The sequence below is a fragment of the Cetorhinus maximus genome, chromosome 10 (assembly GCF_964194155.1).
Source record: "Cetorhinus maximus chromosome 10, sCetMax3.hap1.1, whole genome shotgun sequence".
In the NCBI taxonomy this organism is placed as follows: Eukaryota; Metazoa; Chordata; class Chondrichthyes; order Lamniformes; family Cetorhinidae; genus Cetorhinus; species Cetorhinus maximus.
In genome coordinates, this window is record NC_135888.1 from 110,046,129 (window position 1) to 110,058,299 (window position 12,171).

Sequence of the window (12,171 nt, forward strand, 5' to 3'; positions counted from 1 at the left end):
TGTTAAATAACCACCACCACTACAATAAAAACAGAGTTGAACTAAATCAAGTTCAGTTATTTTGATAATTTGAGATGACAGAGTTGATAGCTTAAATGGACTATGTCACTTGGCAAATTAACAGACTAATTATGCTTTTGGTTACAAGAATTTTGTAAAGCATAATAAAGATAATTCAATAATGACATTGTGCTAACTCCAAGGTTGAAATGCAATCTTCCCTGCTGGATTCCCCACTTTAATTAGCAAATAAAGTTTCCCACAGCAGAAAACAATTCTGCATAACTTGTCTCCTGCCAAATAATTGCAAAAAAACTAACTTGTGCTTTCTGCTCATTAGTTGAAGGCAAGAAACATCTTTGCTTCCCTTCTACTACCCCACAACAGGCTAGCTAACATGTGGCTAGAATACAAAGGAGATGGAGGCATAGGGTTAATGTCACTAGACTAGTAATCCAGGAGCCCAGGCTAATGCCCTGGGGGAATATGGGTTCATTTAAATACAATTAATAAATGTGGAATATAAAGCTAGCCTCAGTAATGGTGACCATGACAAGCATCATCCATTGTTGTAAAAACCCATCTGGTGCACCTACGTTCTTGAGGGAAGAAAATCCAACACCCTTAACCGTCTGGCAACATGCGAGTCCACAGAAATGTAATTGACTCAACCGTTTTCTGAAATGGCCTAGCAATCCATTCAGTTTAAGGGTAATTACAGATGGGTAACAAATGTTGGCCTTGCTAGTGATGCCCACGTCCCATGAAACATAGGTACATAGGAACAGGAGAAGGCCATTCAATACAATCATGTGTGATCTAACACTGAAAGAATAACAAAAAAAAAAGATGCACTCATAGGGAAAGCAGCTGCCATCTTTAGCCGACTCACGAAACGTGCATAGAATATCAGGCTCACCTCTTCGGACCAAGATGTTGGTTTATGAGGCCTGTGTTCTCAGCACCTTGTTGTACGGCTGTGAAAAATAGATGACTTACAGATGTTAAGAAAGGGAGCTCAACAACTTTCATCACTGTTTGTGGTGCATTCCAGAAGGACAAAATCAAATACGGCAGTCCTCTCAAAAGGAGAATCTCCCAAGTGTGTTTGCACTCAAGCAGAGGTGACTTCGCTGGTTCAAGCATGTTCACAGGATGGAAGACTGTCACATAATTAAGGATTTTCTGTATGACAAGGTCACGAGAGCCAGACGACCGGTAGGACACCCAAAACTCCACTTCAAGGATACTTGTAAGTGTGGCATGAAGGCTTTAAACAGATTTTTGCACCAAGGAAAATGGTGACACCACCTTTGGGCCAGCATGCACCACCACGATAGGCAACAGGCACCGACGTCAAAAACAATAATGATAACCAGTTCACATGTGCACTTGCAGAAGAACCTGTCTCTCTCAGGTTGGTCTCTTCAGCCATCAGCAAAACTGCACCATATGAAGCTACCCCATCCCCAACAGATTTGTTGCATGTCCATCATGTGACATAGATGGAAAGCTGCAATGACCGACATCCACACAACACACTGAAAGACTGAAGATTGGTGGCAAGATCTTAGGAAAAATCATTCACTGCACTGTGTAATGTACATAAATGCAGCAACAGCAATTTTTTCTGAAAAAGAGCCACCAGGCTCTGGTAAAAGAGATGAAAACCTAATTTGTAATTAGGTAGAAGTCCTTCAAATGAGCTTCTTCTATCCAAACTAAGTGTATGCAAGGATAAAAACAAATGATTTTGTTGCATGTCAGTATCAGATAAATTTTGCTTTTCTCATGTGGGATGTTTCACATCAGATTTTGGACATGTAACCAAAGGAAGTTGGTGATTGGAGATCAAATTCTTGCCAATGAGGTTGGGGAGGGAGAGGCAGAAAGGTTCGATGTCAAAGAGCGAGTTACACTGAACATCCTAAAAGGTAATCCCAAAGAGAGTGTTGGCAAATCATGTGAATGGGCTGCTAGGATGACATCAGCAACAAAATGGATCACGACATCCAAAAGAGAAGAAAAGAATAAATTGAATAATTGTTTCCATCTAATTATATTTTGTCATTGTGTATTTAAATGCTTAGATTGCTAATCAATATGAAACTGAATTGTTTTTCAAGCTAAAAGAGCTGGTGTTTAAAGCAATTTCTCTCCTTTTTTGGGCCTTATTATTTTAACAGAGGAAGCGCCCAAGGCTTCTTACAATGTTGCTTAAAACCAGCCACGGGAAAGTGTATCCCCAACACCTGCTAATCAGCCGGGTAACTTTTCACAGTTTAAAGTCTCACCGTGCAACCAATCATTCTGGGCAAGATCAAAGCAGTTCCATTGCTGGAAAGGATACCGTGCACTGCAGTGCTGATTATCCATGGTAATCATGAAAAATAAAAGATTATATTAAGCTTTAAACAGAGGTGCAAATTTTTTAACAATAGCACTGGAATTTTCCAAGAGCAGCAATTGGTGCAGCCTTCCCATAAATTGGGAGCTTTCCTTTTCCAGTAGCTGTCGAGAACTATGCACTTGTGCTTGGAAAAGGGGTACAGCAATACATTACAATTGTTCAAACTTCTGTCAGTAGTTTTTCTATTACTATCAATTTTTCTTTCAACTTTCTTCCCTGTAAGCTATCGATTCTCGATGGTGTATGGTTCCGTGGGGAACTTGCCCAAATGACCACACTTCGTGTGTGGGCTTAAGACAGTTTGCGTTGGAAGACTGTTCAACCCGTGAAGAATAACTAGCCAAATTTAATTCATCCTCATCAGCCATCTACCCAGTTTTAAAAATAAAAAGCAGAAATCATGAGACATTATCCTACCCATACTGAGCTAGTCCCAAAGTCATGGCTTTGAGCTTGGAACTTATCTTAGGCAGCAATGTCAAATGCCACAAGGCTAAGCCATAATTAAGTTCCAGTCTGCCACTCTCTATGGTTGCTCATTGTGCTCTTTTCTCATTCAAAAAGTCTAGGATCCTGCTCATAGCAACTGGCATGAACTGATCAGTAAAGCACAATTTCAGCCTTTTTGCACGATAACTTATCCTCAAAAGCCTTGAAACCAAAATGTATTGGGCCAAGGCATACTATTCAAGGTGCCATGTGCCAGCCTGCCATTACTCAACAGTTGTCAGGAGAAGCACCAGCCTCAAGAAAGAAAGCATATGGGACTGGCAGACAATTACCACTACCAATTACCACTGCAATATTCTGAAAATTCTACCAGCCACCCTGAAGAAATCTCAGGTGTTTTGACATTTCAGATCTGGTAAATGAAGATTTTTAAAAATGTATTTTTAAAATTGTTTAATCCTTGAATAATATTTACATTCAAGTCTGCATCATTTTCCAAACACTTGATTTGCATGAGAAAGAATAACCAGCACATGCAATGATTTCCTACAGGTATCTTAAATTATTTATAGAACCTATTCCATGTCTGTGGAAATGAGGTTTGCACAAAGCCTATCAAATCACAAGCCAGTTAAGGGCTCGTGGTGCCACATTAGACTTCCAAACACCAGAACATCACAAGTTTGACATGAGACTAAGATTTCAATCCAGTATTAGTGCTTTGCCACTTCTTAGCTGCTTCACAAGAGGGATGGGTGAAAGGAGTACTCAGCTGTGTTCAGAGGAATGCAGGAAGGATAAAGGAGCAAGAAAACTGATGAGATCACCACCATCCTATTAAATTTTAGGTCGTATCAATTAGATGACACCAAACTGGGTGTATAACTGACATTGAGGAAGAATTCAACATAATATAAGAGGGCACTGGAAAACTTGCAGACTGGACAGTGAAGTGGCAAATTAACTTTAACATAGATAAATGAGGTTTTACATTCTGGTAGGAAACACAAATATCATTTGCACCTTTGAAAATAAGAAATTGAATCAGATAGAAGAGAAAGGAATCTAGGTGAACAAAATCACTGAAAGCAACATCGCAGGTCAACAAAATCATTAAAAATTATAATTAGCACTGGCATTTACTTCTAGGGATATAGAATTTAAAACCAGTGAATATATGTTAAACTTATACAGGACCTTTGTCAGACATAGTTCTGGTCTCCATACTACAGATAGAATCACTGAGGAAGTGCAAAATAAAGACAAGAATGGTACCAGAACAGAGATTATAGCTATCAGGATAGACTGAACAGGCTGGAGGGCTTTCCTTGAGAGGAGGCGACCTGGAAGAGGTGTTTATAATTATGAATAGGTTAGATAGGTATATGTGGAGACAATGCTTCCATTTTTAAATGAAGGGGATAGGGTGGAAGAGTGCAAAACAAAATGGGGATGGGAGACAGAGATGGAAGGGGAGGGGAGACTCAGGGAGCCCAATGTGGTAGGAAGAGGGAAAGAGATACATTTACATATTAGGTATCATAGAGCTGCACTGATTAAGTTATGAACATATGATCTCCTAACATCATCTTTTAGGAATAATCGATGGATGATCGACTACCCTTTTTTTGGAACTTGCCAAACATTTTTGTTTTGTCAACTTACAACAAGAACGAACCTCATTTCCACAGCTGAAAATAGTGTGCATGCTCAGCTAATGCACCCTGACACAGAGTCCAGAACCCAGAGACACTATGCAAACCTGCAAAGAAAGAAGCGCTCCGGATCAGGCGGAGCGGTGCTGGCTCAGAAACACCTGGTGCCCGCCTAGGGCTGCAAAGCTGCGAAAAACCTATGAAGCAAAATTGTAACAAAAATAGAAAAAAACACAACACAGAAAAATGAGATTAGTAAAGCCATCATACACAAAAGCTAGACCACCACATGGAGTCCTTTTTGAAACCAAAAACAAAAGGTAGAGTTAAAAAAAATACATCAGAATAGAATTATTTCTGGGTCAAAATGTACTTTTTCCACTCACTCACTCTTCCCTCGCCCTTCAAATTACTGGTATGATAAGAAAAATGACTTAAAACGAAACAACATCTAAACAGGATACCCATTTGTGACAGAAAAATAAACCTTTTGAGAAATAAAATTCATCAAGTTCAAATGAACACACAGACTTTGGGGATTCCTTAAATATATGGAGAAAAGCAAATATTATGGGAAAAATACTTCATTATTTTCTGTTGAAAACTGACTCAATGGTTACAAGGAAAATGTATTTCATTATGGCTTGGGAACTATGTGAGACTGCTTTCATTAAATATAAAATTGCAATCATAAATTTAAAGTACAAAAAGGCCCCTCCCCCGCTCCATCTCTACCCTCAAGGTTCCAAGTCAAGTCATTAGGTTATAACTGGAAACTACATTCTCCTTCCCCTACACATCTTTAGCAGTTGCATTTTTTTTTCCAAGTAGATCAGATGGGTCAAGTGTAAAACCTGACTAAAAGTGGGCATATAAAACCAAATATATTTTTCTTAATAACATTGTATTATTCATAACTCAAGATAAAATTCAGTATTTCTACGGTACTAATAGATAAATACAGTCAACATGTTAACAGAAATTTGGAACAAAAAGCTAGAAACAGGACAACAAATACAAAAGCAATGTTCAAGTTACTGCTATGTGTGAAATTGCATCCATGTTGATGATGTATTTTTACATTTTCATCCCTCCACTATCTCCAGCTTCAATATGAGAAAATACACTAGATCTATCTATCTAGATTCCGGTCTGTACCCTGCCCTTTTATTTTTTTTGATTAAATTAGTACCAGTTCTCACTTCACATTAAATTTAAAAGTCAAGGTGCCACAACACCCTGTAGGACCAATGCATGTCACTACACATCATCACTGACATCAGTTAGCCTGAAATCTTGCATACTAGTCTTCTTAGCCCTGGCCACTCTAATGTGGAAATGGAGAACTAAGAAATTAAAGAGGTGTTCATCCTTGGGCTGCTGTCTCTCAAGTATCAATGGTAAGCTCAGAGTGACACAAAAGGCTTGGAGAATGTAACTTATCTACCAAAACAACCATAATGCCAAGGTAGAAAAAAAAATGGTTCTTTTTTAAATTTGGAGGATAAAACTCAGATGCACAGGCAGCGTACCGTAGAATCTCAGAAACTTTCAGCACACAATTACCCCATTTAATTCATCTCGTCTGTACTGGCGCTTTGGAATACACACACTATTCACACAATGGTTGGATACAAGTGTGAGTGTAGTACCTCACATTGGCGAACCAAAACTGTAAAAGCAGCAGAGGACCAGCCATACTCCCACAAGAAGGATGTGGAGGAAAACTAAGTCTTCATAGTGTGCCACTAAGTTTAAGTGTAGGTTGCCAACAGCTAAAGTCCATGGACATCTCTGTCCCCACCCTTTTTGTATAAGGATACTGTTAAGAGTTTAACCAACTAAGACTGTGTAGTTTACCAGAATAAAGGAACAGGTAAACTAGGATTACCATACTAGACAAGCAATAAGATTCTTACCAGTAGGGCACTGGCTTCTAGGCTTATCTGAGTAGGAAGAATTTCAACCATCAGTGATAAGTCCACCTCACCAAATCCTTTTGGTAAGTCAGGTTGCTTGGTCAAACAACAGTCCCTTAGAACACCAAGGACCTGCCTGGTTCAGGTATCAGGCTGAAATGGTTCCATATTATAAAGGCATGTCATTTTACAGTAAATTACCCCACTAACTCCCACACTTCTAGAAGAGTATAATGGTTACTAGTCATTAAAAAAAATAGAATAGCAAGCGATTCAGCACCTACAAAGCAAATAATAGCTATCAAGAACTCTTCAGGAGCATATTAACAAACAGAATCTTAAAATGCATCACAGACGACTGACTAAATGCCAGTTCCATCAGTTGGAGAAGCAGAATTTGACAGCAGCTGATTGTCATCCTGAAAATGATGATAGTAGCACTGCCCTTAAATATAGCAACGGCATGGACATCCCACCATCCAGGAAATACCTTCCAATAGCAGTCTTGCCAAACTTGAGTTTTATCAGATATATGACATCTGCGACCATGGTGTGTCAACATAATAGATCTATACAGGATTGCATATGATGTTCAGTCACATTAATGATTTAGATACCAAGTCCAGTTGTACAATCTTACTAGTTGCAAACTGCCTAGTTCAGGTCCTCAACTAGAGCATTATTAGTCATAACTGTAATATTAACTCCCTCTCAAAGGAAAACATCTGAATGCGTCAACTTTTATATACCTCAAAACAATCATAACTGAACTTACCTATAAGACTGTTCATCAAAACATTTTGATCTGGATAAGGCTTTGATGCAGTAGTGTCCTGATTAATAAATTCCAGGCTGTCTTGTAACCTTAAAATACAATCAAAAACACACACATAAATCTTCAACATCAAAAGACATTAAAATTCACATAAAAGCACAAAATGATAATCATTCCACGCTGCTCAGTTGAAAAAGTAACTTATCCTTCTGAATAGTTCCTCACCTATAAAGGGCTATTAAGGGAAATGTCAGTAAACTTAAATAGGAGCAATATAGTGCAATTTTTCTCAATTTATGCTTTAAAATTGTTGCCTATAGGCAATGTGGGAGGAAGTAGTACGGTTGCATCTCTCCCTCTAACATTATCATGAGGTGCTGTATACAATCTGTGAAGTCAAGGGGGATTCCTACGCAACATTTTTACTGCCAAACTGCCTCTAACAAGAAACATGAGATTAGAGAATCCTGTGAACTTATAAATTGTGGCCCATCCTTCGATGTCATCTCAAATATGAAGATAGATATGAACATACGAATTAGGAGGAGTAGGCCATTCCGCCCCTCAAACCTGCTCCACCATTTGATAAGACCATGGTTGATCTGATTGTAGACCATTCAGTTGATAAAAATCTCACCCTTAAGCGACAGTCATTCAGCTATTGCAGGAAACACATTAAATATGGTAATATTTATGGAATCTGAAATCTACTCTGTAGATTCTAGAGTGTAGAAACTGGAGCCCTTTTTATTGTACGATTTATCCTCCTTTCCTCTTTATGTGGGAATATGCATGAGAAATGGAAGTTCAAAAGAGAATGTATATATTTATCTTAAATGACTTGAATTTTCACCGAGTGTGCAATATGACTAAAGGATAAGTCATGATAAGGGAATGTTAATTATCTCCATTCAGGAGACAAAGAGTACAGACCGCTCAGATTTTTTTTGCTCAATTATTCTGCTTCTCCTCTATGGATGTTTATTGTATTTCATTACTGGCCTTGACATGCCTCTGCCTAACTGTAGTACACGCCTCAATGAAACATTAAGTCATAATTATTTTTTGCTGTGTTGTCAGCTTAACGAGTAGAAATGTTAAACAATGTACAAACATCAAAATACAAATCAAGTATCTAAATAAAAAAGGTGAAAGACTCAGCCATCTTTACAGAAGTTAACTAAGAGCACAAAGTGTCAGCGTGATTTCACATTTGAAAAATATGAGAAGTTGTTGCCAAATTCTGACTAGGTTATGCTTAGTGTTACTTAACTAGTTACTTAAATATGCAGCTAAGCTCATTGGGTAAAATTAAAAATAAACAAGGCAACTATAGTGAGATTTATTCATTCAACAAACGAAGGCTCATAGATTGAGATTCTTCTCTGGAGACGGAGGTAAACGTGAAACCAACTGCAAGCGTTTCATCGAAATTCATGTGATATCTATACATCAAGAGCACTGGTTTCCAGGCTTAGCTGAGTAGGAAAAATGTTTAAATGTTGTCACTGGTTAGTCATTTGAAACAAATTGTCACAATGAAACTACTTCTGTGATTTTTTTTGAACTATTTGGAAAGAGAAAAGTAATAACAACCATAGCACCAAGTCATATCTTGCAAAAGTCAGATAAATCCACTGAGCAAAATAGCATTACACCGAGGGGTGAATTTTCCCAGTCCCATGGAGCCAAATTTAGAGGGGGGTGTGACTAGGAAAATCTTGAAAACATGTGTCGGGCTGGCTCCCCAATGTTTTCCCACCTGCGGCTGCTTTTCCAAGGGGCGGGCTGCTGTCCAGATGGCAACCCATCAAGCAGTCATCAGGTTGGGGAAGGCAATTAAGGCCTTTACAGCACAGATTAGCCAGCATTTTCCTAGGGCCCTGGCCATTTATCAGAGATGCACAGGACTCCACGGTGTCTGCAGCTCATCTCCTCACAAGTGGTGACAGCACAGCAGGATGTCAGAGCACCATGAAATGATTATGCAGCTTGATCTTTAAAGAGGCTTACTGACTTCCTTTAGCACATCGACAGGCAAATGCTTTCAAGTGGAAAAGTTTCCTTGCAGAATGGTCAACCCGGCAGTTCTGGGCGTTGGAATTTTGTCTGCCAGATCCGCATTAGTAATGTGCCCCTCTATCTTGTGGCACCCCCTCCCTCACCTGAACAGTCCACACTATTCTCAACGGTGCTGCCAGCAACTCTTCACTTTGGCTGCTCTGATTGGCATCCTGTGCATGCCCGCCATGTCTAATTAGACAAACTCACAGAAATGCCTTCTTAATCAGCCACTTCTGGGAAGATCAGACCAGAAGGTGCACCACCTGAAGGAGCAGGGTCAAGATCAGGAAAGGGTCAACTCTAGAAAATTTTGAAGGGGGGGGAATTCAAGCCATGGGAAAAAAGTCAGGACTGGAGAACCAGATGGGGATTGCAAATAATGGAAAACAAAATCATAACTTCAACATATTATATAAATTCCGTTTAAAAAGGGTGCTTGCTGCATTGAGCACAGTAGCATAACACAACAGAACACAAATAATAGGATAGAGCAATGAGGCAACAGTCATAGTTTAATCAGCATCCAGAATTAGAAAGGCAGTCCATGTGCAGGGTCTGCTGCTTACATTTAAGTAAAGCTTTAAATACTTCACAATGGTTAATCAACACTATTGAAAAACAAAATGATTTTTATCTTAAGGTAATAATCGTATTTTGATTCTAACTATTGTATTTCGAAGGATTAATCATAAGCTCCTTAATCAAAGAATCTATTTTCCCCAGACCTCCTGCAAGGTTGGCTTACGACAGGATGCCCTTGATATCTAGGCATCATTTGACTGAGTGTGGCATCAAAGAGCCCTGGTAAAACTGGAGTCAATGGGAATCAGGGGGAAAACTCACTGCTGGTTGGAGTCATACCTAGCACAAAGGAAGATGGTTGCAGTTGTTGGAGGTCAGTCATCTCCGCTCCAGGGCATCACTGCAGTAGTTTCTCAGGGTCGTGTCCTCGGCCCAACCATCTTCAGCTGCTTCATCAATGCCCTTCCTTCCATCACAAGGTCAGAAGTGGGGATGTTCGCTGATGATTGCATAATGCTCAGCACCATTCACAACTCCTCAGGTACTGAAGCAATGTGTCCAAATGCAGCAAGACCTGGACAAGAGCCAGGCTTGGGCTGACAAGTGGCAATTTTCATTCTTGCCACACAAGTGTCAGGCAATGATCATTTCCAACAAGAGAGAATTGAACCATTTCCCCATGACATTCAATGGCATTACCATCACTGAATCCCCCACTATCAACATCCTGGGGGGGTTACCATTGACTAGAAACTGAACGGGACTAGCCATATAAATACTGTGGCGACAAGAGCAGGTCAGAGGCTAGGAATCCTGCGATGAGTAACTCACCTCCTGACTCCCCAAAGCCTGTCCACCATCTATAAGGCACAAGTCAGGAGTGTGATGGAATACTCTCCACTTGCCTAGATGAGTGCAGCTCCAACAATATTCAAGAAGCTTGACACCATCCAGGACAAAGTAACCTGCTTGATTGGCACCCCTTGCGCAACCATTCACTCCCTCCACCACCAACAAACAGTGCAGCAGTGTGTATCATTTACAAGATGCATTGCAGGAATTCACCAAGTCTCCACAGGCAGCACCTTCCAAACCCACAACCACTACCATCCAGACAGACAAGGGCAGCAGATAGATGGGTACACTGCCACCTGGAAGTTCCCCTCCAAGCCACTCACCAACCTGACTTGAAAATATATCGCCATTCCTTCACTGTCGCTGGGTCAAAATCCTGGAACTCCCTCCCTAACAGCACTGAGTGCACCTACACTGCAGGGACTGCAGAGGTTCAAGAAGGCAGCTCACCACCACCTTCAAGGGCAGTTAGGATGGGCAATAAATGCTGGCTTACGTGGCGACACCCACGTCCCATAAAATGAATTTAAAAATACATCAGTAGTATTTGCCTATGTCCTAAGTAAAGAAGGTCCAAAAAGCGTTTAAGCAACAAGTAACACTAATTTTTTGAGTGTGATCAGCATAGTAAAATTCTACACCAAATAGTTGGATGCAGGTTCAATTTCTCATTTCTAAATAACTAATCTCTTTGCATATCATTGTCAGGAGGTAGCAAGCAGAAGTATTGTACTTTCCAGCAGGAGATAAAGGGGGGTGAGGACTGGGGAAAAGAGAATAAAAGTATTGGAGAGTAACTTCTAGAACATGTGTATGTCTCCTGAGGGATAGTTCACAGTAACGTTGCAGGCCAAGGAGCAAATGGCATTCAATTTTTCTTTTTAAAAGCTCATTTCTTCCTTGGACAATGAAGCCATTTGATAGAGATGCATAGCAGATCAGTGTCTGAAAATGAGGTTTGCTAATGTTACAAGTGAAATGTTGCATCAATACTCATTCCAAATATTGACTGGCTTTACATTCAGATTGGAATGATCCATGATGCATTTCTACCATATTGCAAAAGCAAAAAACTGCAGATGCTGGAAATCCAAAACAAAAACAAAAATACCTGGAAGAATTCAGCAGGTCTGACAGCATCTGCGGAGAGGAACACAGTTAATGTTTCGAGTCATTCGGACTTGAAATGTTAACTGTGTTCCTCTCCGCAGATGCTGTCAGACCTGCTGAGTTTTTCCAGGTATTTTTGTTTTTGTTATGCATTTCTACCACTTTGTTTTTGTAACAAATTTCTAGTATTGATTCTTTTCTTCCCTTTTTTTTGGATGGCTTTTTAAAAAAAAACAAGTTTAGATCTTGACATTGGGGACATAACATTTATTGATAAAGTGGTTTATTTAATAGAAATGGTACCCACGTATTGAGACTTCCAGTGACACTACCTCCAGTACGAGCTGTGAAAACTTTGCTAAGCATTAGTTGAGGTGGAGACCTGAAGAGAAAAACCAGCAAGATTATTTG

At 39.7% G+C, this 12,171-nt stretch overlaps 1 protein-coding gene across 3 annotated transcripts in view; it reads right to left on the bottom strand.

The window, feature by feature from the left end:
• Positions 1-12,171, bottom strand: part of fnip1 (folliculin interacting protein 1) — a 122,635-nt gene that overhangs the window by 34,047 nt on the left and 76,417 nt on the right. For 2 of the 3 annotated variants that reach the window (XM_078550993.1, XM_078550994.1), the window contains 3 exons: positions 12,068-12,142; positions 7,210-7,298; positions 4,623-4,712 (listed from right to left, as the gene is read on the bottom strand). In XM_078550993.1, the coding sequence (XP_078407119.1) occupies positions 4,623-4,712; positions 7,210-7,298; positions 12,068-12,142 (254 nt within the window). The remainder of the gene's footprint in view (positions 1-4,622; positions 4,713-7,209; positions 7,299-12,067; positions 12,143-12,171) is intronic. The other variant, XM_078550995.1, reaches the window with a different exon arrangement.